This window comes from Nyctereutes procyonoides, unplaced genomic scaffold, assembly GCF_905146905.1.
Source record: "Nyctereutes procyonoides isolate TBG_1078 unplaced genomic scaffold, NYPRO_anot_genome, whole genome shotgun sequence".
NCBI classification, from domain to species: domain Eukaryota; kingdom Metazoa; phylum Chordata; class Mammalia; order Carnivora; family Canidae; genus Nyctereutes; species Nyctereutes procyonoides.
In genome coordinates this window covers 26,843,181-26,868,680 of record NW_026575037.1, presented here as the reverse complement: position 1 = coordinate 26,868,680, position 25,500 = coordinate 26,843,181, and the positions used below count along the sequence as shown (strand labels likewise).

General features: G+C 62.6%; 2 protein-coding genes across 4 annotated transcripts in view; one reads left to right on the top strand and one right to left on the bottom strand.

The window, feature by feature from the left end:
- The first annotated feature begins 1,340 nt into the window (after positions 1-1,340).
- Positions 1,341-9,532, top strand: MYBPH (myosin binding protein H). The gene is made up of 11 exons (XM_055318979.1): positions 1,341-1,641; positions 1,736-1,870; positions 2,573-2,740; positions 5,136-5,224; positions 5,596-5,791; positions 5,968-6,107; positions 6,650-6,809; positions 8,034-8,170; positions 8,302-8,494; positions 8,780-8,824; positions 9,252-9,532. Exons 1-10 carry the CDS (start codon positions 1,431-1,433, stop codon positions 8,794-8,796), a joined length of 1,446 nt encoding a protein of 481 aa, XP_055174954.1. The 5' UTR covers positions 1,341-1,430; the 3' UTR covers positions 8,797-8,824; positions 9,252-9,532.
- Positions 9,533-9,640: 108 nt separating this feature from the next.
- Positions 9,641-25,500, bottom strand: part of ADORA1 (adenosine A1 receptor) — a 29,489-nt gene continuing 13,629 nt past the window's right edge. For all 3 annotated transcript variants that reach the window (XM_055318982.1, XM_055318983.1, XM_055318984.1), the window contains one exon: positions 9,641-11,708. In XM_055318982.1, coding sequence (XP_055174957.1) covers positions 11,069-11,708 — 640 coding nt within the window. In that variant the 3' untranslated portion in view covers positions 9,641-11,068. The remainder of the gene's footprint in view (positions 11,709-25,500) is intronic.

Genomic DNA, 25,500 nt, shown 5'->3' with positions numbered 1-25,500 from the left:
CCTCCAGCTCAGAACCCCCATCCTTCCGCCTGGAGGCAGCCACTCCTGACTCCTCTGCCTCCCTCTGGGGTCTTATCATCTAGAAGCCCCTGGAGGAAGGGAGCCTGGGGGTGCCTGTGTTTGCACTGAACATGGGGGGGGTCCCGCCGCTCCGTGAGCCTTCCTCCCTTCATTCACCTGGAAGCTGTTCCATTTGTCACGTCACTGCCCCCCCCAGGCAAGCTGCAGTTGGTTCGTCGGGTCCCGTATTCTGGTTATGGGGGCGCGCGCTCCGCAGTGGGGGGACAGCTGCTGCCCCGGCTCGGGCTACCACAGGCAATGCTGCTGGGCGTGTCCACGAGCATGTCTCCGGGGCTCGCGGGTGACGTTTCCAGGGCTGTCGCTGTCGGGCCGCAGATGGGCCCATTTTCTGTTTTCACCAGGTGCCACCTCACTTTTTCCAAAGGGATGCCTCTGACCACCCCTCGCGCCGGCGACGGCAGCTCTGTGGCCTCCCCTCCTCCTGACATGGGGGTATGTTCAGGCTCCTTAAATGATTGCCAGCATGAATGTCTTATTGGGTGAATGAATCAGTGAGGGGACACTCGGTGGTACCGACCCCATTACCCTCCTCGCAGATGCCCATGCCCGGCTTCGAAGAGTCAGAGTGCTGCCCTCCTCCAGGGTCTCTTCTGGCCGGGTCCCATGACTTCACCTCACTCGCAAGGGCTAGGGGACTGTCACCGGGACTGGGGAGCCCGAGTCCGCTCCGGCCTCTCCAGCAGAGGCAGTGACATAACCGGGGGCCTGGGGCCGTGGTGCTGGAAGAGCTTCCTCCAAGCAGCCTCACCCTGGGCATCCCAGACCCCTCCCTCTCCAGAACCCTCAACCCCGCACAGCACACGTGACAGTGCCCAGGGACCGTGAGGCCAAGGGGACTGTGGGATCCCAGGAGCAAGGCCGGGCGTGCTCCCCAGGGAAGGCCGTCTCAGGCTCTCTGGGTCCCAGCACCCAGACCAAGAAGCCCTGGGTACGAGTGGCCCCACAGAGGCCCAGACCCAAAGCCTGGTCTGGGTTCCTCCTCCAGATGGAAGCTCTTGTTCCCACTGCGCTGGTCCCTGGCATGGGCTCCCGGCAATGTCCCGTCTCACCCATCTGTGCCCGCCTCCCATCCGGCACCAACACCCTGACTGCTGTGATGGACGAGGTCGCACGCTCCTCCAGGGACCCTGCGGTTCCTCCCCCAGAGCTATTCCTGGCCTAGGCGTCTCCCTGCCCCCCAGTCCCCCTGCCTGACCTGACCCCACAGCTGGGAATCATCATTTGGCTGGGGGTGGGGCAGCCCTGGACTATATAAGCCTGGACCTAGGTGTCCCGGGCACCCTGGAGGCCCAGACCCTCCCTGCTGACCCCTGCCCACTGCAGCCTGCCCGCCCCCAGCCAGCCCGGCAATGACGGAAGAAGCCACCTCGGAGGCCCCCACCTGTGGTCCGGAGGAGACTGGCTCTGAGCCTGCCCAGGCATCCCCCGCAGAGCCCTCCGGAGACGGGGCAGCATCGGAGCCGACCAGGAGTCCCACGCCTCCAGAGCCTGCCTCTCAGGCACCTGCCCCCACAGCCCCTGCAGCCCCCGCAGCCACTAAAGCTGCACCTCCCAGTGAAGGTGACAAGAGGTGGGGCAGGTGGAGGAGGGGGGCAGGCAAGGCAGGGAGAGTGGGGTGGGCGGACCTCCTCGGCTCCCCGTGCTTCTCCCTCAGACGTGCCCAGTGCCCCGCTGCTGCTGGCTGTGGAGGATGTGAGTGACAGCTCGGTGACCGTGAGCTGGGAGCCTCCGGAGAGGCTGGGGAGGCTGGGACTCCAGGGCTACGTGCTGGAGCTCTGCCGAGAGGGAGGTGAGCTCTGGGCTAAGCCCTGCGGACACCGGGGAGGTGGGCTTGGGGCATGGCTGAGCCAGCCTGGGGGCAGATACAGAGGGAGGAAGTGCACGTGGGCCCCTCCAGCCACTCACCTGCCACCTGTTGCTCGCCCCATGTGCCGCTGAGGCAGGGGGTGTCCAAATGACCTCGGGAGATCCCCCACCCCGTCCTCCAGCTCTGGGGAGCCTCTGGGTGAGTAACAGAGAGAGAAGGGTTGGGGCCAGTGGGTGCTGCTCTCATGAGAAGTGGAGACGCTGGGTCGCAGAGGAGCCTGCTTGGGGAGGGCAGGCAGGAGGTGGAGGCCAGGGAAGCCGGGAGTTGAGGGGAGACAGTGGGGAGAATCAGGGGACCAGGGCCGCAGCCCATGTCCTGTTCACCCCCGTGGTGGCCGAGGTCAGCCTGGCTTCTGCCCTTGCCCACCCTGCGGTAGACTTGGCACATGTGTCCTGCCCTCTCCAGGCCGCAGCCACACCTCCCCCGGCCACCTTCCCTGGGTTTTAACACCAGGTGTCTTTGGTGCCATCTGACAAGAAGTCAGGGAAGGAGAGCAAGAGAGAAATAAGGCCCAGGATGGGAGGAGGGTCAGCTTCCCCAGGTCACCAGGGAGAAGGAAAACCCCGGTGAGTAGGGCGCCCGTGGTCACGAAGCCGGGGCCTTCCGTGCCGTCCCTTTCCCCAGCCTCGGAGTGGGTGCCCGTGAACGCCCGGCCCGTGATGGTGACCCAGCAGACCGTGCGGAACCTGGTGCTGGGAGACAAGTTCTTCCTGCGTGTGGCTGCAGTGAGCTCTGCGGGGGCCGGCCCACCAGCGGTGCTCGAACAGCCCGTCCACATCCAGCAGATCATCGGTAAAGCCCATCCTTTCCTCTCCTGCCCTCCAGCCCGTCCCAGGCACCTCAACGATAGGTGGGCCAACGGGCGGAGGAAAGAGGACAGGCACCTCCCCGTTCCCCCCGGCACGTGCACGAGCTGCAAGCTCTCCCCACCCTGCCTCCAGAAAGTTCCAGGTTCCTCAGCCACAAGCCTCAGGAGGTCAAAGAGGCCGTCATCTGCCCAAGGGGCCCAGCCCCGAGCATTGGGAGAGGGGCTCCCTGACCCCCAGAAATGAAAGCTCAAGCTCCCCAGGTCAGCCGCCTCGGCCTCCCAGTGCTAAGAACCGCTCTGCTCTTCCTCCCAGCTCATCTGAATCCCTCCAGCGGCCATGGGAGCTTCTTTCCTGCCCATTTTCTGCTCGTGTCACATGGCCTGAGTTCTAGGTCCTCCCAAAGGTTTTGGAACAGAGAGAAGTCTTTGCTTGCCTCTTATCCCACCAAGTCCCTAGTGGGAGAAAGACGAGAGCCTGCGGGCCCGCGGAGCCTGCTCCGTCCCCAGAGGGCAGCGGGGCGCTGGGGGGCAGCTGCCGTCCCTTTGCTGCAGTTCTATTTGCAGGGCATTAGCCTCCCGCCTGCCCTCGCTCCCTTCCCAGAGCCGATCGGGTTTCAGTCTGTTAATGGCAGTGAGTCATTTGGTCTGATCCGAGGTCTCTGGGGACAGCCCAGGGCCCAAGGTGAAGAGCGACACAGGCCAGCAGGTGGCCCGAGCCCTCTCCGCCTTCCTTCTTGTTCTTCCATACCCACAGTTTTGAACGAGGCCTCCAAAACGAGGGGGCTTCGGGGCCACGGCGGGGGTCCAGTTCAATTCAAGGAAATACTTCTCAACCTCAAGGCCCAAGAGATGGGGGCCCTGGGGAGAGGGAGGTCAGAGCCACAGGCTGTGGCGGCCGGTGCATCCAAGCCGTGCCCGTCCGGGGGGCCCGGGGACCGCCTTGAGGTCACCCACCCCGTTAGCAGCAACACCAGGACCGGCCTCACACACAGGGCCAGTGACATGCCCCCAAGCGTTAGGGGGTCCTCTCGGGGACCCTCCCGCCCTTCGAGTCTGGGTGAGACAGGACCACCCCCCCACCCCCGGCCGGCAGCCACAGCAGGGACACGTGGACTCTAGCCTGGAGGCGCTGGAGGGTCCTGGGCCTGCCCCAGGGAGCTCAGACTGGGGGGGGGCATGGAGGCTGGGGCCCTGTACCGCACGGCCCGGCGCTCAAGGAGCTGGCCGGACTCAGCACCCACAACTCCATTAAAGTTCCTCCGGCGGGAGAGAAGGGAATTTCCTGGAGAGAAGACGGGGTGGGGGGGGGGTGGGGGGGGGGGGGGGTGGGGGGGGGGGACGGGACGCCACGGGCAACAGGGACCAGCCAGGCCCTCCTCGCGCGCAGGCAGGGTGGGGACCTCGCCCAGAATCCTGGGCTGCTCAGCTGTCCCTCCTTAGCCACCTGCAGCTGCCAAGCATTCCCGGCCCCCGCAGCTGCCCCTGGAGCCTCCACTCCTTAGGCTCCCGGGCCAAGCGCCTGCACAGCTAATCCTCGGAGACACAGTGTTCCTTCTCGCCACCTCCTCCCCTGCAGCCTGTGTGCCACCGACCAACTGCTGCCACCTGTTTGCTGCCGAGGAGCCTCAGCTACCACCACTCCTGCCCCCAGGCCCAGGAAGGGGGGTGGAGGGCAGGGGCCGCGCAGCCTCCCCGGGAAGGCCCGATGGCTTTGGTGCTTGCACCTGATTAGGTGGTGGTCAGAGAGGGAGCTCCCTGACGTCCAGGGGATACGGACGGAAGTGATACTTCAGTGATATTTCCAACCGTGAGACTGAAAGGTAGTGGGGGAGGTGACAGAGGAAGAAGAGGGTGCACGTGCTCGGCCTCATCTAGGGGAAGATCCCAACCCTCCCCTGCGGCCTCCCACGCAGAGACGGGCACATGGGTCCCACAGGAGCCTCTCTGGAGGTTCTGGGTTGCTGTGCAATGGAGGGAGCTGGGTTAGGAGGGGGAAGGCTGCCGACAGGTGCAGCGCCCGCTCCCCACTGGGGGCACCAAGGAGCCCGCCAGGCCCCAGCTGAGCCCTGGAATGCTTGGGCTGCGGGGCAAATGCCAGCCTGGCAGGGTCAGGACATGGAGGGAGTGCCCGGGATGCTTACGTCTTCACACCACGGAGCCCTGCCCTCCCGGAACCTCCCAGCTCTCGGCTCCCTGCCCGCCCTGGGGGATCCGGGTCCCTGGAGCTGCCCTTCCCACAGGCAGGCAGCCCCGCACCTGCCAGGAGCCCCCTGCCCCCCCCCCCAGCCCAGGGACCTTCCCAGGGGTTCCTGAGCGTGCACAGTAGCTTCCGGCCAGCAGTCCCGTGTGTGCTAAGCCTAGGCCCTCCCTCTGATGCAGAGCCCCCCAAGATCCGAGTCCCCCGCCACCTTCGTCAGACCTACATCCGCCAGGTGGGAGAGACCGTCAACCTGCAGATTCCCTTCCAGGTACGTACGGCTCCTGCCCAGGACAACAGCCTGGGTAGAAATCACAGCCCCACCTGGCGAGTGTCAGAGGAGCCCAGGAAACGTCAGGGTCCTCATGAGGTCAGGCCTATGACCCTATGACCCACCCAGATAGCTTCACGGTCCCTCTGTTGTACACCTGCCTCAGCTGTGACTCCTCAGCCTGTGTCCCAGGCTGGCTGGACACCTGGAGAATGAGGCTGAGTGGCACCGGGGACTCCAGCCTCTGCTGCCCCTCCCGGGAAGGGCTGCCGGGCCGGCTCCCCCGAGCACAACTCCAGAGATCCCTGGAGTTGAGAGGGGCTGGGGGTGCCGGTGCCTCCTGCACCTTCCCTGAGAGCTCCTCCCCGCAGGGGAGTCCCAAGCCTCAGGCCTCTTGGACCCACGACGGCCACGCTCTGGACGCCCAGCGGGTAAATGTGCGCACCGGGGACCAGGACTCCATCCTCTTCATCCGCTCGGCCCAGCGCTCCGACTCCGGCTGCTACGAGCTCACCGTGCGTCTGGAAGGCTTGGAGGCCAAGGCAGCCATCGACATCCTGGTGATTGGTACGGGGCCAGGGGAGGCAGGGCGCCCGGCTGGGACCTCAAGACCCCACCTCCTACCAGAGCTGATGCTGATGGGACTGGGCCAGGGAGTGTGACAGGAGCCCGATCTTGGGGGTGGAGATTTTGCGGCAAGCCCCGGCGTCCCCCTCATTCCCCCTCATGCTCTGGTCCTGCAGAGAAACCTGGACCCCCCAGCAGCATCCGGCTACTGGACGTCTGGGGCTGCAACGCTGCCCTTGAGTGGACGCCGCCCCAGGACACAGGCAACACAGAGCTCCTGGGGTACACGGTGCAGAAGGCAGACAGGAAGACAGGGGTGAGGCTGCTGGGGCCGACGGGTGGGGAAGCGACCAAGGTGGCCCCCAAGGCCCAGCCCTCCAAGAGTCCAGGGGCCGAGTTCTCCTCTAACCACTGCTAGCCTGACTCCTCGCGTGGTGTTTTTTTAGCAAGACCCCTTCCCTCTCTGGGCCTCGTGGCCTCCTGAGGGCTGCAGGGGGCGGCTCTCTGAGGCCCTTCAAGGTCTAGAGCAGCTTCTGGGAGGGTAGTGTACCTATGAATCACCTGGTCTGGTGACCTTAATTCAGTAGGTCTGGGGCCGGAGCTGAATCCTGGCTTGCAAGAGGTTCCCAGGTGATTCTGAGTCTGCGGGTCCTCCTGGAGCAGTAGGAATTTAGAATTCTCTGAGGACCCCCAGGAGGTCATCGGAGTGATCCAGGAACCCCCTCTCCCAACGCTGGATGGCTCAGCCCCCTAGGGGTAGGGCCTGGAAGGAGCCCCTCCGAGGAAGGGGCCACAGGGTGAGTGGGATGGGGAGTGCAGGAGTCAGAGGAGAGGGTGACGGGCCCGGGGTCCCCACAGCAATGGTTCACGGTGCTGGAGCGCTACCACCCGACCACCTGCACCATCTCTGACCTCATCGTGGGAAACGCCTACTCCTTTCGGGTCTTCTCGGAGAACCAGTGCGGGCTCAGTGCCACGGCTGCGACCACCAAGGAGCTAGCCCGCATCCAGAAGGCAGGTGGGTCCGGAGGTGGGACCAACACCAAGCAGGGCCTGCCCCAGCCCCCAGCTCGGCCTTTGCAGAGCATCAGCACCCCTCCCGGTGGGCCTCTTGTGGGTGCTGCTCGCCAGAGCGTTTGCTGTGCCCCCTGCACGCCCACCGCACAGTTACGCACACGCTCACGCATTCACACGAGAGACTGTAAAGAAATAGGATGTGGTCGATCGATCTTAACAAACGCATCACAACAAGCCCATGCAAAGGAGATGCGCCCCGTGGGAGGCTGTACGCTTGTTCTGAAGCTGCTGGTGGCCGCCAGCCTCACAGCGGTCACTGGGGCTCGTGTGCAGGGTCCCGGGGGAGCTCCTCCGGGGCCTAGTGTGCGTGGGTGGGTAGAGCCCGGTGAGTCGGCTACAACACAAGCCTCCTGACCCCAATAGAACGGGACCCAGATGGACAGGAGAGATACGGGTATTTACTGTCTCCACACGGCCCCATGACCTGCTTGCGTCAAATACGAAAGGCCAAGACCTTGCTCCCCGTCACCCTGCCATCTCCAGGCCCCCTGCCGCACGGAGTCTGTGTGGGCTCCGGAAGGCACACTCTTTTTAACACCAGCCTGTGCTGCACAGAATTAGGAAGAAATTCTGGTTTAAAAAAGGAAAGTCAGCCAGGTTTCCAAAGACAACAGAGATGAAATGTGGTCTCTCTGGGTTGCAAGTTCCCAGCCTTGGCCAAGAGCATCTCATCTGGCCTGTTTCCCTGCTCGTTGCCTCCCGTCCCCTCCCTGACCAACTAGGCACGGTCACGGCTTTCCTCTGCCTCTCTGAGACCGTCTGTCTCTGAGTTCTCACACGGTGGCCATGCGGGCTCCCCGAAGGCCCCGGGGGCCCGGGGTCCTGCCCGGGGCTCCTTTATCCCACGGCAGCAATGCAATGGTTTGTCTCCTGCCCCTGTGATGCCAAGATCCTCTTCCAGGCCGTCGGCTCTCTGCCCGGAGCCATGGTCATCATGTGATTTCCTATCCCTCGGCCCCAAACTCACCAAGTGATGTTGGGCAACTCGCTCACCCATGAAGGGCCTTAATTTCCCATCTGTCCGGTAGCAATAACAGAGTCGCCCTTGCAGAGGGATGCCATGTAGGTTAAGTGAGACGACCCAACTGTACGCTAGAGTGATTATTTTCGGAAAATGAAGTCAGCTCTAAGAGGTCTATTTGCCCCCTTTGTCTCCTGAACCCAGATATTGTTGCCAAACCTAAAGGGTTTGTGGAGCGAGACTTCTCCGAAGCCCCGTCGTTTACCCAGCCCCTGGCTGACCACACCTCCACCCCTGGCTACAGCACGCAGCTCTTCTGCAGTGTCCGAGCATCGCCCAAGGTGAGGGGCAGGCCCCGCTGTGCCGGGGGGATGGGGGGACGGTGGGCTTGCGGAGTCTCCCCAGGAAGCTTCTTCCAAGCCCAACCCAGCCCATCACCTCCTCGGCCCTCCTCTGCCCGCAACCCCCCTAGCCCAAGATCATCTGGATGAAAAACAACATGGACATCCAGGGTGACCCCAAATACCGCGCCCTCTCGGAGCAAGGCGTCTGCACTCTGGAGATCCGCAAGCCCAGCCCCTTTGATTCGGGCGTCTACACCTGCAAGGCCGTCAATGTGCTAGGGGAGGCGTCCGTGGACTGCCGGCTGGAGGTCAAAGGTAAAGGTAAGAAGAAAGTCCTTCCCCAGGGATGGTCCCTTAATAGAGGCCACCTCCTCTCCTGCTGGGCGTGACGAACCTGGGTGCCGGCAATCGGCAATCGAGGAAAGACAATGAGACAGCAAAGACAGAGAGGGCCAGCTGGCGGAAGGATTTCCCAAGCGGGAGGATGGCCCCACGTGGGCGAAGGAGGTAGCTGAGGCTGCCGCTTGGGCTGCTTGGAGCCCCTCTCCTCCCACGACCTCCAGCTTGGGCTTGGGTCCCCCACTCTGACTGTGGCATCTCTTCCAGCATCAGCCACACACTGAGGAGCGACAGGAGGCTGCGATGAGGACGGTAAATGGTTGGACCCTCTGTCTCAGGGTGTGTAGAGCCCGGAGCAGGGGTGGGGGGTACAGGGGAAGGTGGTAGTCGCCCGTGGAGACAAACCCGCAGTCCCGGGCTGCGTGCACGTAGGACAGGTGTCCAGGCCTGGCTCTGAGTGCCCCCAGCCAGGGCATTCCCTTGGGCCTGTTCCCTTGTCAGCAAAGTGGGAACAAGGACCTGAGTCCCCCCCCTCCCCAGGTGGTTGGGAGGCTCTGGACCAGTTGGGAGGCCTCCCGGAGCCGCGGTGGCTGAGCTAAGCGCTGGGCAGTGTGTGCATAGGACGGGCGGCCTGGGAAGGACGGGGAGCTGCGTCCCTCTGCCCCTGCTCACGTCTTCAGCAGGGCGGTGGGGCCCAGGGCTGCCCAGCACGAGGCTCATGCAGCATGTTCTCTGGCAGGTGCTGCAGACCTGAGGAGCCAGGGCCGCCAGGCTCAGGATTAAGCTCCGCCAACGACACCCCAGAGCCCCGTTTCCATGGTGACGGCTGATGGCTTTGCTCCCAGTACCTGCCTAGCCTCCTCCCTCCCAGAGGCTGGAGCCCAGGAGCCAGGGTAGGCCTGGCAGGGCCAAGGCCAGACTCCCAGGGCGTGAGGGGTCCAGAAGGTGCAAAGACTGGGGTGCCCTGCAGAGTCGCGCTCCGGGTGAGAGCCACTCAAATAAAGGTGTGTGGTGTTACCATGCGGGGCCTCCGTGACAGTGAGCACCCCGGCGATGGCAGGCGCCGTGTCACCGTGAGTGGGGTGGATGTGTCAGCTGAGGGGGTCTCCACACATGACACCTGGAGGAACGTGCCGGTGGGAGGGACTCCGGATGCCACAGGGCTTCTCCAGACGTGAGATTTTTTAGGATCGTGCCTTCACGTTCAGGATGCTCGGCCAAGAGCGTAACTATAGGAACAGACACACTGCTCTGGAACCCTCTTTGTTCCGATGCGTCCCGATTCCCCCCGCCCCGACCCCCGCATTGCTCCCCTCGGCCGGCGGCGGTGCAGGTGAGGAGCCAAGGGTGAGCGCTCCGTCAAGACCCACAGTCTTTTATTAGAAGGTGTCCCCCCTGGGAGCCAGGGAAGAGCCTACCTCTGAGAAAGGGAAGGGCCTGGAATCCAGGCCTGGAGCTGCTCTTCACACTCCGAACCCCGCCCTCACCCCTGGACAAGGGCCCCGGGCCCTGAGCTTGGCAGAGGGCGGACCCTTCCCTGGATGCCCTAAAGCCCATCTAGACGGTGCAGAGCCCCAAAGGCCCTGGAAACTGCTAAGTGCCACGGGTCCTGAGGGTATTTAAATGCCGGCAAGACCTTCCTGCCTCAGCCTCAGGCGGTGCAGCCTGTCCCAAGTCACACCGGGAGCGCCCACGGGCAGCGCTCACCAGGCCGGAGGCTGCGCCCCCCTGTCCCCGGCCCCGAAGCAGCAGCCGGTGTCACTTAGGAGAGTGCAGGCGTCGTCTAAGGCTAGTGGGGCGGTAGCCCAGGTGGCCCCTCACAGCCCCGCTGCTCCCGCTCCTGGGGGGGCTGGGCCAGGCTGGCGCGGGGCTGCCACCTGGTGGCTGTGTGTGGCCGTCCCTTCGACAGGGGCCAGGGGCTGGTGGAGGATCAAGTAAATGTTGGGAATGATTTCTGGACCCGCTCTTCCCGCCCCTCCCAAGTGCAAACCCGATTGCCCCGGGGCAAGAGGGGCAGGCCCCCGGCACCCAGCGTGGCTAGGAGCTCAGGGTCCCGGGAGGCAGGGCTGAGGCCCCCTGATTCCTGACCAGGGACTCTCCCACCTTCTACAGAACAGGAGGGGAAGCAAGACCTTGATGTCCAGCTTCTCTCCGTCCCCTGCATCTTGGAGGGGACCTACCCCGTCCTCAGGCTCTGTTCCAGGGCTTCAGCAGCAGCACCAGCGACAAGCGGGCTCCCTGACCTCCACGGGAGCCCAAGCTTGCCTTCCGGGCCCACGGGACCCCCGCAGCCCCAGTGTCCCCAGGTCCGTCCGGCCTGAAGCACCGGGCTGCCCGTGGGCCGGTCACACAGCTGGGGAGGCTCGAGCCACTTTCTCCGTCTCCTCAGGGCACCCGGTTCCTTCCCCGTGGGCCGTCCTCTCAAACCTCCTCTAGGACCCAAGGTGCAGGCGCCCACACCCCGCAGCCCAGCGGGGAGGGCTCAGGAGTGGGTCAGTGGGGGGGTGGGCCGGGGCGGAGACGCCCCCGACGTGGGCAGGCGGGAGAAGGTGGCGTCTAGTCGTGGGGCGCCTCCTCTGGGGGGTCCTCGTCGACGGGGGGCGTGGGCTGGCAGCGGAAGTGGTCATTCCAGATCTTAAGGAAGGTGACCCGGAACTTCTGGATGCGGAAGGCGTAGACGACGGGGTTCATGGCCGAGTTGCCGTGCGTGAGGAAGATGGCGATGTACATGAGGATGCTGGGCTTCCGGCAGGAGGGGCAGAAGAGGGTGATGCAGTTGAGGATGTGCAAGGGCAGCCAGCTGAGGGCGAAGAGGAAGAGGATGAGGGCCAGCGACTTGGCGATCTTCAGCTCCTTCCCGTAGTACTTCTGCGGGTCGCCAGAGGAGGCCGACACCTTCTTGCCGAGCTGCCTCCGGATCAGATAGAAGACCTCCAGGTAGATGAGGACCATGAGCAGCAGCGGGGGCAGCACCCACACGAAGAAGTTGAAGTAGACCATGTACTCCATGCTGATGACCTTCTCGAACTCGCACTGGATCACGGGCTCGCCGCCGCTGCCGTTGGCCGCCCAGGTCCGCTGCGCCTCCCCCAGCCTGTTCCAGCCGAACAGTGGGGTCAGGCCCACCACAAAGGACAGGATCCAGCAGCCGGCGATGGCCACCGCCGCCCTCCGCGGAGTCACCACCGTCTTGTACCTGGGGGGAGGGCACAGCGTGAGTCCCCACCCCAGGCTCCGCCAGCCCGGGCTCTCCAGGCGGGGCCGTCCCGCCGGGGCCGAGAGCGGGACGTGGGGCTCGGGCGGAGGTTGAGGCCAGGAGCTGAGATCTGGGCCAGGCGGGCGGGCGGGAACCTGCTAGGCAGGAACATCGGACGGACTAAAACTCAAGACAGAACCATCACAGAAGGTAGCCCAGGACCGCCCCGAGGAGCTGGGTCAGACCAGCGCAGTAAACCCCCGGCGCTCGCCCCGACACGCGAGGTCATGTCACACTGCGGCGGCAGCTCCTGGGACGAGGGGAAGCTCTGGCGACGGCGCCCGCGACAGCACTTGGCTGTGCTTCCTCGTCTACGCTGGCAAAGCCAGCCAGTAAGGACTGCACGCTCTTCCCTGGAGGCCAGCTGGCCCTGCACGCCTCCCCCCTGCTCTCAGCCCCAGGCCCCGCCAGCACCCCCACTCCCCTTCCCCTTCCAATCACCGCCCAGTGCTCATCTCTGGGGGGGCCGGAGCTCCCCAAGCTAACGGGGTTACCTCGGGAAGGAGAACCGACGTTCACGCAGCATCTGCTACAAGCAGGGCCCTTGCGTGGACGTGTGCACGGGTGAGTCCACTCAGCCAAACCCAATGCGGGCGCCCTCCGTGTGGGGCGCTGAGGGAGGGAGGGCCCGGCCCTCTGCGCTCACATTTTGGATGAAGAGAGAGACAACACGGACATAAACACACAAGACGGCTACGGCTGTCATCGTCCCTCGAGAGAATGAACAGGTCAGTCCAGGGGATCCCCCTGCCTAGGCCTCCTCGGGTCATGACACTCAGAAAATGGAACCGCGTGGCTGATACAGAAGACAGACAAGGCTGCCCGTGGGCGGCGACTGTGACCCCCCAGGGCGGAGGGCGCCAACATCCTGGGGGCTCCCCACTTCCCTTTACAGCAGCAGGCAGCTCGTCCTCCGCCCAGAGGCTGCCCTGGACCGGGGGTCAGGGCCCGGGGCCGCCCGCTCTGCGCCCAGGAGGCACCACTGGCCCAGTCATTATTTTCCAGGGCGGCTCCTGAGATGGACGGGGAGCCCTCCTGAGCGTGTGAAGAGCCCCTGAGACCCAGGAGGCCTCGCTCCGACTCCTGCGCCTGCAGAATCTGTGGCTTTCCTCTCCAGAGGGATGAGATACTTAAGGCCCTTCTCACCTGGACCCTTTCCCCCTGGGAAGGCTTTGCAGGTATGGGCAGGGGAACGGCTTGGGGGATGGGAGAAAGCAGCCCCCTCACCCCATCTAGGGAGCAAGAACTAGGAGGGACCTTCGGAACCTCTTTTCCAATGTCCTCATCATTCCAATGGGGACAAGGAGGAACCTAGATGACTCCAGCACCTCAGTGTGGCGCCTCCTCGCCCATTCTGCGATCATAGGGTCCTTGTGTCCCCAAAGCACCGGTTCCCTTGTACCTCTTTAAGTTTTCTTACACACAATCTTTATTATCTTGTAACTGAAGCCCTTCCTGCCTCTTGGATCCCCAGCGGGATGGAGAGCCTGGTGCACCCCCGGGGAGCCAGAGGTTAGAAGGTGCAGCTACTACATCAATCAACTCTTGCTCTGTAAAATGAGGCAGTGAATCCCGCTTCAGAAAGTAGGACCAGGGCAGCCCAGGTGGCTCAGCGGTTTAGAGCCGCCTTCGGCTCAGGGTGTGATCCTGGGGTCCCGGGATTGAGTCCCACGTCGGGCTCCCTGCATGGAGCCTGCTTCTCCCTCTGCCTGTGTCTCTGCCTCTCTCTCTCTCTTTCATGAATAAATAAATAAAATCTTAAAAAAAAAAAAAAAGAAAGAAAGTAGGACCAGATGAGACAATCTAAGTGAAAGAGTCTGTAAACACCCCACCCATGTGCCTGTGCCTGAGCTCCTCCCCTCCAAGCCCCTAGTAACACTCACACTTGGAACACCTGCGGTACCTCTAGATGCTCAGCAAACACGGTAACGTCTCTGCAAATATCTGGCTCGGGACTTGTTACTGATCTCAAAGTGCTCCCCACACATTCTGTGGTGAAAGACGCTCTGGGCGCATCTATGGGGCAAGAGCAAAGGAGCAGAGATGATTCTGCGGAGAGAAGGCTGAGGGACACCATCAGGAGGCTGCGGTCGGGAGGCGGGCTTCCCGGGTGAGCCTCAGCAGCACCTAATAGGGCTGCAGCTGCAGGAGGAAGGATGCAAGCCAGGCACCTGCCTGCACCCCCCATTGCAGGCCGGGCACCTGCCTGCACCCCCATCACGGCTCATCGCATGTTTGATTTGTATCACGTCTGCCGTCTGCCGTTGACACAGCCCTTTGTACTTGTGCCTCAGGTCATTGCTGGAACCACCCTGTGACGCAGCACACAAGGGATTACCGTTTCACAGATTAGGAACCCCAGGCCCAGAAATGGCCAATAATTTACCCGGGTCTCCTGACTCCGAGGACAGCTCTCCTCCCGGGCATCAGGCTCACTGAGGTCACTTAGATATGGGATGATGGGCAGATTGGGAACGTCCCTTTCCTAAGAGCTTTAAAATGGGAACATCTGGACCCTGTTCACAGAGGGTACGCCCAGAGATAGGGGAGTGGACAAGGGGACCTCCCGCTGCCGCCAGCCTGAGGCCCGGGGGTGGGGGAAGCAGTGATGACCCACTGAGAGAAGTGGGTCCCGATGGTGACCCAGGTGCGAGAGAGGGGGGAGGCAGCTTCTCACTAGGGAGGCACCCCCTCCCCCTTCCTGATGGCCTTGGAGCCCCAGGGTTAAAGCTTTCCTGGGGCTCCTCCAGGGCCAGGTCCCAGCAGACCTGCAGCTGAGGGTATCAGTTCTCATCTGTTTTTCTTGCTATTTTCTCCGTGGTGGGAAAGGGCTGGACTCAGGACCTTGGCTGAGGTGGGGCAGGCTCCCACAGGAAGGGCAGTGGAGAGGGCCCAGGGCCGAGGAGAAGCTCACCTCTCCCCACACGTGGGAAAGCGAGGCAGAGGCTGCAGGTCCTGGGTGCACACGGGGGAGAGCATGTTGAACGCACCTCCAGTGCTTGCGCTGCCCCTCCCGACTTGGGGTCTGGGGCCTTACCACCCCGGGACTGTGTTGGGAACTAGAGATGGCTGTGCCCGGAGTGTGCAGTCTCACGGAGACAAAGGCAGGCGAGCAAAAGAACAGAGACACTGAAGCCCCAATGGGGCCTTGTCCTCAGGCAAGCAGGGCGGGCAGGGCCTTAAGGACGTCATCGAAGGAACCAGCCCCATCACGGTGCTTACAATCCCACCACTGGTGAGACACTCCTTTGGGTTAAGAATCGGCCCCTCTGTGTGTGTGTGTGCATTTTAAAAGATTTTATTTATTTATTCATGAGATACACAGAGAGGCAGAGAGACACAGGCAGAGGGAGAAGCAGGCTCCCTGCGGGGAGCCTGATGCAGGACTCGATCCTGGGACCCCGGGGTCACACCCTGAGCCAGAGGCAGATGCTCCACTGCGGAGACACTGGGCGTCCCTCTGTGTGTTATTTTTAAAAGCCAAGACAGTACTAACTCCAGAGTATGAGTTAGTTTATTAGCCAGCACCACGCTGATGATGGTGACAACATGAAGACTGTCCCTGGAGCAGTGGGAGCGACAGCGAGAGCTTGGAGAAAGGAGTGGAAGGGCGTTCGGGTCGCCGAGCACTGGCCTGGCTGAGTGGGGAAGTATCTCCCATCACAGATGCTGCCAGAGTAAGAGTGGTTCAGAGGTGGATATGGTGGGGGGTGGGGGGTCTACAAATCCCACACCCAACAGGACATCCAACAGGCAGAGGACACCGTTGCCACACCCTTGCACCCTGGCAGGGCTGCCACACAGAAAAGGGAGGTTCTGAAGGCAAAGGTAGAGGGGACGTTGAAAAATAACAGCTAATGGGGGCATCTGGGAGGCTCAGGTTTTAGCTCAGGTCATGATCTCAGGGTCATGAGATCAATCCCTGCATCAGGCTCTGCACTCAGCAGGAAGTCTGCTTGGGATTCTCTCCCTGCGTCCCCTCCCCTTACTCATGTGCTCTCTCTCTCTCTCTTTCTCTCATATAAATAAATAAATCTTCAAACAAAAAAGAAAAATAACAGCTAATTGATCACTAATCATGACAACAACAATGCTAATAAGAGCTAACATTTATTAATACTTTCCCCGGGCCCAGCACTGACTATAGAGAGCCCCATGGGTTGGGTATTATTATGATCATTATTTTCATTTTCTAATTACAGTAACTGAGACTCAGATTATGAGACCTGCCCGGGTCCCTTCACCAGAAACAGGCAGAGAAAGAATTTCTAAGCTTCAGATCTTTCCAAGTCCAAAGCCCGGGCTGGACCTTGCTCTGGCCCTGCTGTAGGATGGGTGTAGGGGGTTTGGAGGGTGGAGCCTCAGGCTGGAAGGGAGCCGTGGTGAGCTCCAGGCAAGCTCCCGGATCCAGCAGTTCTGAGGACGCCACTAGACTGGCCTGGGAGCCTCCGTCCACCCCCCAGTCTGACCTCTTTGTGCCCCAGACCGGTCTGTTCCTGAGCTGCCTAGCTGATTAGTGGTGGGTGTTGGGGCAACTTAGCAAACAAGGTACTTCCCTTTGATTCATTAAGCAGATATTCACCGAACACCTTTAGGTGCCGGGTACCAAGTGGTAAAGGTCGGGCTCAGAAATATGAAGAGGGCAGGCTCTCATGAAAGGAACTTTCTAGAGGCAGGGGAACAGGAAATAGATGTATGAACAAATAAACAGATCATTTCAGAGAGTGGGATCAATGGGACACCCCAAGAGAGTGAGTAGCTGGTGGGTGGGGGGCCTCCCCGGGGAGGACACGCTGAGCTGGGCCCTAAATGATCACCAAGAGCCACTCAGGCCAAGATGGGGCTGGCGGGTGTGGGGAGGGGGAGAGCCTTCCAGGCAGAGGGGACAGCCCATGAGGGAACTGTGGCCAGAGGGCAAGGACGGAGAAGCTGGTAAGGCCGGCAAGGTAGGGCAGTCGGTCACGGCCGGCGTCAGGGACAGCCACCCGGGGCTGGAAGGGCCACAGTCGAGGTTCTGGGGTGCATCCTAACTGCAGGGGAGCCACTGTGAGCAAAGGAGCAAGAGTCTCCAATTTTTGTTCTTAGAAGCCAACTCAGATGACCCTATGGAGAATGTGTTACAACAGGGAAGGCAAGGGAGCCTCAGGCAAGGCCCGAGGGGGCGCCCTCTTGCCGGCACAGCAGTGGGGGCACGTGGGGGCACGTGGGGCGACGCGGATGGCTTTGAGGCGCGCTTGGGGATGAAGCCAACAGGACCTGCTGCTGACTCCGGCTGTCCAGGTGACCCAGAGAATCAGGATGATGCTTGGGTTTCGATCCGGGCCACCGCGCAGAAGGAGATGCCATTTCCTGAGTCTCCCCAGCCCGTGTCCCCCTCCCCAACCCAGGGGCCCCTCCCCTTACTCTGAACCCCACTCCCCTTGCCCGTGAGGTCCACACCACAATGCTGGACCCTCACTTGTGTCCACCTGGGGGCCTTTGCACTTCCTGCTCATCTCCCCTCACTCAGATCTCAGATCCGATGTCACCTCCTCTGAGAAGCTTCCCCGACCACCCCGCAAAAACAGCCCCTATCGCTCTGGACCTCCTGCCATGCTTAATTTTCCTGATAGAGCGTCTCACTTCCTGTCTCTCTCATTCTCTCTCCATATATATGTGCATTTATCTTCTATTTCTCTCCAGCAGAATGTAAGGTCCATTTAGGACAGGCCCGTACTTCGCAGGTTCACCACGGCAGCCCCAGGCCCTGGAGCCGGGCTCCATCACTACTTGCTGAGCACATGAGTACATACGTGTAAAAATAGGAAGCTGAATCCGTACACCCACTTATTCAATCACTTATGGTTTATTCAGCAATAAATAAAACTGATTCAGAGATAAATAAAAATGTGATTTACGATCGACTGAGAACCTACCATGTGAGTACATCTCGGGGAACCAGAAATAAGATGAAATGTAGCTGCTCAGTCAGAGAGGTCAGAGGAGAAAGGTACTGCCGTGGCGGAAGCGATTACGGTGTCCTGAATGCGGGAAATCGTTCCCCGTCGCGCTGGGAGCTGTGGGGAGTGCACTGCTGACCTGGGTAACTGGCACCCTGCTTAGGTCCCGCGACACGAGACCACTCCGATGATGGCCGCTTACGAGACGTACGAGCAAGTGGCACCAGGTTGCCAGCCTGCCCCCAACATGTCCACGGCAGCACAGGCCCTGGCGCGGCCCCTGCACACTGTGACCCCACAGAGGCCCCCCGGCCAGAACTGGCTTCCCCGGAGTCTTCGGCCTGCAGCCCAGAGAAGCTGTGTCTGCATCTCAGGTTAAGTCCTGGGGGGAACCATGAGCGCACGTGGTCTCCCTGTTGGTCCCACGCCTCATGAGCAGGCCCATTTCACAGACACGATCACCTCCAGTCGGAGGCCCTGGCTGTGTGTGGAGAGTGGCCTCTCCTTGCCCACGGCCTCGGAGAGGGGCTCTTCCTGGACACGCCTGGGGGACTGAGGCTGACTCTGGGAACATGAACAGAAAGCTTCCTACGAGCAGGAAAGGCTCAGCACGTCAGCAGGTGATGAACAGACCCTGGGACACAGGCAGGACAGAAGCACTGGACAGAGAAAAGAGGAGGGGAGGGCGTAGGGCCCTAGAGAACTCTCTTGGGTGGACAGGGCACTGCCAGGCCGAGGAAGGCAGCTGCCCCGTCACTGCATGAACAAGACTGGAGCGTGCTGGTCCTGAAGCTGGCTCTCCTCAGCCTCCCCCCCGCCCCCCCCCCCCGCCCTGCTCCTAGCAGCCGGGCTGAGTCCTGCAGACTGTGCCTCCTGGGCTCCCGTGTCAGTGGGGCCAGAGGGTGGAGAGGAAAGCCAGGCTACTTCCAGCCCTTTCCCTGTGCCTCAGGCAGCGGCCACATCCCCTTGCTGGCTTCATCTCCAGCCGGCAGGGCCCTGGGCTCCAGCCCCGCGCTCCAGGACTGCCTCCCCCCATCGCCCAGGCCCAGGGCTACCCTCCGGGCCCCCTCGCTATCGCATCGGCCCCTCAGATCCTTCATCGCCTGCATGACCAGTTCCCCTGCCATAAGCACCTCAGTGATTTCTGAGTTCGGGTCAGACCCCAACAGCCCGGGAGCTGAACAGTGAGCGCAGAGAACCCCCGGCCGGGGCCTGAGAAAACCGACCAGATTCGTAACAAACCCGTGTTGACCCAGAAGGAGAGCGAGGCCGCGTGGTTGGTGTGGAAAAGGCTGAACGCGGCTGTCGGAGACAGAGATGAGGTGTCCTGTGAACCGCTGCGACCGGCTGGGCCCTCAGGCCTCACCGGCCCCGGGACCTGGTCTGGGCCCTGCAGTTTGCAGAGTCGGGACCGAATCCCCCACCCTCGGTCTCCCCTTCCTGCCTCCCTTTGTATCAAGGATCTTGGCCCCTTGCAGCTGGAAACTTGGATCCGGAGACCAGGGAAGTAAGGCTTTCAGGCTATTAAACTACTTCCTGCAGAGAAATTCTTCCTCCCAAAGGAGAACAGGAAACCAGATACAATCAGAGGCACTGGGCGTGCCCCTGGGGCCAAACATTTAACAGTAACGTTGCCCAGGGGAGTCTGGCTCAGGGGCATGGGGAGGGGCCGGGATGTCTGCGTCCTAATCATCCTGCCTTGCTGTCTCGCTCGTCTCCTCGCCTCGGACCCTGTGGCATCAGCCACCACCTCCAGGGCCAGGGTCACTATCCCTGACACGGGGGTCCCCGAAGGCTGCAGGGAGGAGGCGCAGATGCTCTGAGCTCCTTGAAAGAAAAGAGCCGATAAATTGATTAGGTTATCAGTGTAAACGGGCCCGGGAAACTGCTCCTGGTCACTTGCTGGAGGCAAGTAACTCCACGGCCTGGTGGGGAGACCACGGAGTGCCCGCATGTGACTGTCCCACAACCTCGCCTCCCCTCCCTGAAGCCCATCCAGAGCTTCCTCCCCCGTCCGGCAGTGAGCAGAAAAAAGCAGAGCTCCTGTCCCAAGGGAACCTTCTGTCCGACAGGTGGGCACAGCGCTTGCCCCAAGGGAGCACCGGGCGAGACGAGATGCGCGAAGCCCAGACGCACAGGCTGCAGGGGGACCTGGCAGGGCCAGTCTGCCACAGGCCTGCATGCCTCGCGGCCAAGCTCTCTTCTCTCCGGTGTGTCCTATCCTCACAAAGAGGGACCTGGATTTGCTCAGGGCGCCCAAGGGGCTGCAGCGGGCGGGGTTCTCAGACGTCGGGGAGGCACGTTTTCCAACGTCTGCCTGCCGTCCCCCATCCGTCCCCCAGCCATGTCCCCGCATGGCCACCCACGGGCTGCCCCTGAACCGATGCCCTGGGTGGTTCCGAGATGCAGCCCCTCCCCCTCAATCTGAAGCAACCCTCCAACTCCCAGGGAGCAGGTGTTCCTGGAGGACGAGGGTGTCTGGCTGGATCCCTAAACTGGGGAGACTGGGCCCAGACCTCAATGTCCCTGCCACTTCCTGCCCTGAGACTTGATCCCCTTCTGCTCTCAGGTAAGGCCAAGGCAGCAAAAGCTCTGAGGCCAAAGGGCCCCACCTGCTTGGGGGACTTCCTGACTCATCTGGTGGGTGGGACGGAAAAACCCATCCTGTCTGCGTAGGGATTTAATGACCTGTGAGTGGCTGGCGCAGCGAGGCCTCACCATGATGATCATGGTCGTAGTAAAGGGGCCAAATTCCTTTTCCATTGAGGTGGAAAGAGCTGCCTCTGGGGAAGGGAGCTGATTGGTCGTTCCCACAGGCCCCTGTGGCCTCTGCAGACAGTGGCCACGTATAAGAGGCGGCCAAGGAGCCTGCGGTCTCGCTGGCACATCGGGAGGGCCAGGGCGGGAGGGTCCTGAGAACATCTGCGCCTCCCTGGGCCCAAGAGCACAGAGGGGCCCATGCTGCCCGTCAAGGGGTGCCTGCCTGCATGGCAGCAACATCAGGACCCCAGAGACGGAGGGCCCTCCCTTGGAGTACGGCCTCCAAAGCGGCGTGGGTCGGGAGACCCGGGTTCCCGTCTGGGCTCCGCTGGGAGTGAGCTGGTCTGGGTGAGGCCCTTCCCCTTGGGGGTGTCGTGTCCTCATGGAGGTGATGTGGGGCTACGCCGGACGACTCCCCAGCCCTGCGGGTCGCGTTCCCCTCTTCTGGAATGTATCTGGCCATCCTATAGGGAGAACTGAGCCTGGTGCTAACGGGAAGGAGGCGGCACCCCTGAGGACCAGTTTGGGGGGGAGGGGCCCAGGGGCTGGGGCTGGGGCTGTGAAGTGCACACAGTTCCCCCGAAGGAGTCCGTCCCCTAAGGGTTCACTCTCTAGGGGAAGACCAGGGCGTCGACGAGCGGAGGCGTGCCACAGGGTCACCAGAGCTCCAGCCCGGTTCCAAAGTTAAGAGCTGGTGGCCCTGAGCGAGACACCACCCCCGGGGCCCGGCTCCATCCTCACGCAGCACAGTGGCTGGAGGCGCGCCCGGCAGGCTCCCCTGGCCCTGGATCTGGTGCTCGGTGGCACCGACCACACCTGCGCGGCCTTCCCGCCTCGACGGTCCCAAAGGGGAACGGAACAGGCTCCAGGCCCGCGGATAAAACAGTTACTTGTCTGACTTCGGAAGACCCGTCACACGGCTCTAGTTTCTGTTTTGCAGCCAGCTCTCCCACCTGCCTCGACCTGGGTGCCAACTAGGGCGTGTTCCCGGGCCAAGGGGCATGGGAGTGCGCTCAGCCCACACGGGGCCCCGGGGAAGGCGCCTCCTGGCTGGAGGCAGGGGACACCGAGCCAAGCCCCTTCCCCTGCCCTCAGGGATGCTCAGCATCTGCCCGAAAGCCTGTTTCCGTCAAGGGACCAGGATGTGACCCCTGTGGGGAGAGCCCACGCCAGTGGGGAGCAGCCCGAGGGCCCTAGGAGGCGGTGCCCCTTCCAGCGCTCCCCTGGCGAGGAGGACAGGGAGGACCTGATGCTTGCTGGGGGAGGCGGCCTTTCCCAAGGGGCTCGGGTTCTTTCCCCATTTCTGCTGCCTGGGCCTTTGGGGCTTCCTAAAGTCACACCCTCTCCCTAGAAGATGTGACGGACGGCAGGATATGGACGGCAGGATATGGACATGGAGGGTCGCCCGCCATGGAAATCTCTCCAAAGGCCCCACCCCGCCCTCAGGCCTCCACTCTGGTCGCTCCTGCTTTGCTGTCTGAGGCCGCCTGGGTCCCCTGGGCTGCCTTACACCCGAGGTGGTGCTGCTCTCGGGACCTGGAAGGGGCTGCATGCTGCCCGGCCCTGGCCTCTGTCCACGGGGACCCACAGCAAGGACAGCAGTGCCCCCAGGGATGCTCCCCATGTCCCCTCTGCTGCTGGTGTGTGTCACTGCGCCCACGCGTTCACCCAGCCGCACGCAGCCGAGTCCCAGGCCGGGCCCCAGTCCTGCCTGGTCAGCCCAGGTGGCAGTGCACGGAGCCCTGAGCATGGCTGCTGGGCCCTGGCATTGGCCCTGGTCGCCCCCTCCCTCTGCCCCAGCCTGGGAATGAGTTGGGGGGCGCGGGGGGGGGGCTGACCCGGTGGAAGCCTTGCTGGGCAGGGAGGGGAGGCGGGGAGGGCCCAGATTCCCCGTCTCATGGGGCGGGAGGCAGGATGGACCTCCGGGAGGCCGATGCCCTCCTCCGCCCCACGCGGGACACTACGTGGAACTTGTCCTTTTGCTCTGGACCATGGAACCCCAAGAACAGGAACCAGCTGTGCCCTCAGCAGCTGCCACAGCACCTGGCGCACAGCCGGCACCCAGTAATATTCGGGGAAGGAAAATGGATGCATGTGAAATGCTCAGTTAGAACCAGGGTGAAGCATCTGCCTTCAGCTCAGGGCATGATCTCAGGGCCCGGGGGTGAGCCCCCACGGGACGCCCCGGCTGGGCGAGGACTGAGCTGCTCCCGCTTCCCCCACTTACATGCGCGTTCTCTCTCCCTCTGTCATAAATAAAATATTAAAAAAGAAAACCAAAGAAGGCAGAAAAAGAGGGGCAGGAGGAGGGAATAAGGAATAATCCAGGGAACAGAGAGCCGTCGCAAGCACAGTAGACGGACGGCAAGCGGATCAAGGGGATCACATCAATAATCACTTTAAAGTGGATAAAGTCGGGGGCAGGTCAGGGGCCAGCCTGAGCTCCCCACCCTGCCCGCACCCTCCCTCCTGGCGGGCACACGCAGACCAGGCGCCTCGGACAGCAGGACAGCAGGACAGCATCCACGGGTCCGCTTGGTCCCCGCGCCCACCCCCCCCACCCCCCCCCCACCCCCGCGCCTGCATCCCTGCGCGCGGCTGCACCTAAGCCAGTTAATGAGGTAGTTCTAGCAAGAGTCCGGCCACACTTCCTCCTGCTGCGAGACCGGCGCGCCCCCCTCCTCCTCCTCCCCCCTCCCCTTCCTCCTCCCCCTCCTCCTCCCCCTCCCTGCCCCAGTGGAGGACTGAACAGCCTGTTCTCTCTTCTGCTGGGAGCTGGCCGGCACCATCGTGTGCACCGGGAGGCCAAGGCCCCCCGAGCCGCTGGCAGCGCCCCAGTGCCGGGCGGGCGAGGCAGAGTCTGAGGGCTGATCGATCCGCTCATTTTCAGTCATCCCACTTGTGCAAAGCCCTGTAAATCACTCACGTCTGCCGCGACCCTGGAGGGGAACCGCACATTATGATGCGTGTGGGGGAGGAGGAAGCTTATTAAATCAAAGCCTTTTTTTTTTTCTCCATGTACCATTCACGAAAACTTCAAAGTGCCGAGCTCAGAGCTGGAAAATGAAAATGCAGGGAGCTGGCGGTAATGGGCCTTGGGGACGCAGCCAGGCAAGAAGCTGGCGGGACACGCACTGCAGCCCGGGGTGTGAGGGAGGCGGTTCCCTGACACCCACGCCAACCATCTGGGCCATTCGGAAGGCCGCCTTCACATCTGAGCCCCGCAGAGGCCCAAGCACCCACACCTGTCCCTCCTCTGGCCCCCACGCCGCTCCTCACACCTCGGACCGGTCGCACCATGGCCAGAAGCTCGGGCAGCACAGCAGGAGCAGGCCCTTGACAGGCATGCGGGGCCGTAGGGGGCCTGGCTTCCAACGGACTCTGACGTGCTGTGTCAGCAACCTGCACGGCCCTGCAGCGTCTGGATTTCCACGTCTGTAAAATGGAGCTGAAGTCTGCGCAGCCCTGGCCCCAGGGTGTCCCTTGGCACCACCTGGCACGCAGTTTGGCACACCCTCTGGTTCCCTCTCTCCTCAGTCATCCCAGGAGACGAGTGATTTGCCCAAGGTCACAGAGCTGCTGGCGGGAACTTGACTGGCAACGCGGGCTGGCGGCCTCCGAGGGCCGTGTTGCGTGTCTCCCACACTGATGTTCCCAGGACGCCTGAGAACAGGACCGTGGGCTTCCAGTCCTCGTGTCCCGTAGTGTCGGAGCTGCTCAGACTAGAGAGTGCGTGCGAGCTGGGGCCAGCGGCACTCGGCACAACATCTGGCACAAAGGTCGCCCTCTTCGCCCTTGTTTGGGAAGGAGGCTGACGGAGGAGCCCAGAAAAAGGCGAGGAGGCGTTGTCTCGGATCCTACAGGAAACAGGAACATGAGTCCCCGCCAGTCCATCCATGGCAAATCCACTTGCGGGACCTGTTTCTCTTAATGGACGGCTAGCTCCGCCATGCAGAGAGAGAAAAGGCCAGGAGCCAGCCCTGGAGAAGGAGGGGGGAGAGGCTCTGCCTCTGGGCAACAGGTAACGACACAGCCCAGCACAGGCACAAAGCGCTCTGGCCAGCGGCCCACTTGCTGCAAACATCCGCTCGCCAGGCAAACAAAGGGCAGAGTGTTGCCATTTTGCAGACTGGAAAACTGAGGCCCAGGAAGGCTCAGCGAGGGCCCTAAACCACAGGCTGGCTGGTGAGCGTCAGAGCCGGCACTGAACCCGGGCTCCTCCGACTCCAGCCGGTGCTGTTTGCAGGATGCACTCCTGCGGGTTGGCAGAGAAGGTCCTTTGAGACCCTCGGTGCCCAGCCCAGGATCCAGCCCAGGCCTGCTGGGCGGCCTCTCCAGCCCATCTCCCCCACTCTCACCTCCGTGGACCTCGTGGGATCATTTCTGCTACCGTGACGCTGCCAACACCTCCAGATTTAGCTTCCCTGGGCTTGTGCGTGGAGCAGCCGAGCAAATGAGCACAACCTGGGTCCTGAGAGGAAGCAGGCAGGGCCCCGAGGAAACCAGGCGCAGGCCAGGCCCCGGCCCCCCGCAGCCTCTGCCCCAGGAATCCCAGCCGTCCTAGCTCCGCCTGCGTGGATGTATCTCACAGTCTGCAGGATCTTGCTCTGTGTCCCTCTGGGCCTAGAAGCTCCCTGAGGACGGGCTCTGTGTGCGCAGCCTGGAAGCCCAGGGACGCGGCGCAGGGGCGGGGGTTTCCCCAGTGGCATCTGCTTTGCTACCTGGCAGGCACCTCGCTCCAGTCCGAGTGTGGCTACTTACGAGCCGGGTGACAGTTTCCCGGTGACTTACCCCCTGGTCCCCTGTTGTCCTATGTGTGAAATGACACCGAGCTCAGCCTCACAGAAAACCACATAAGCTGCCGAGGGAGACACCAGCGTGCAGGCGCCGCATCCTCCGCCCCCCACACCGGCCCACGGCCTCCTGGGGCCCCCGGGGAGCCTGAGCAGGTGGGGGGGGGCAGGCACTGGCGCCAGAACAGAACACAGCTCACCTGGGGCTGCACCCTCCCAGCCCGCCTCGGCCGCTTCCCC

Excerpts from the sequence above, each read along its gene's own strand:
- MYBPH (XM_055318979.1), top strand. The coding sequence starts at position 1,431 with ATGACGGAAGAAGCCACCTCGGAGGCCCCCACCTGTGGTCCGGAGGAG. Across the intron at positions 6,108-6,649 it reads AGGCAGACAGGAAGACAGGG|CAATGGTTCACGGTGCTGGA; the intron begins GTGAGGCTGCTG and ends GGGTCCCCACAG. Across the intron at positions 6,810-8,033 it reads AGCCCGCATCCAGAAGGCAG|ATATTGTTGCCAAACCTAAA; the intron begins GTGGGTCCGGAG and ends TCCTGAACCCAG.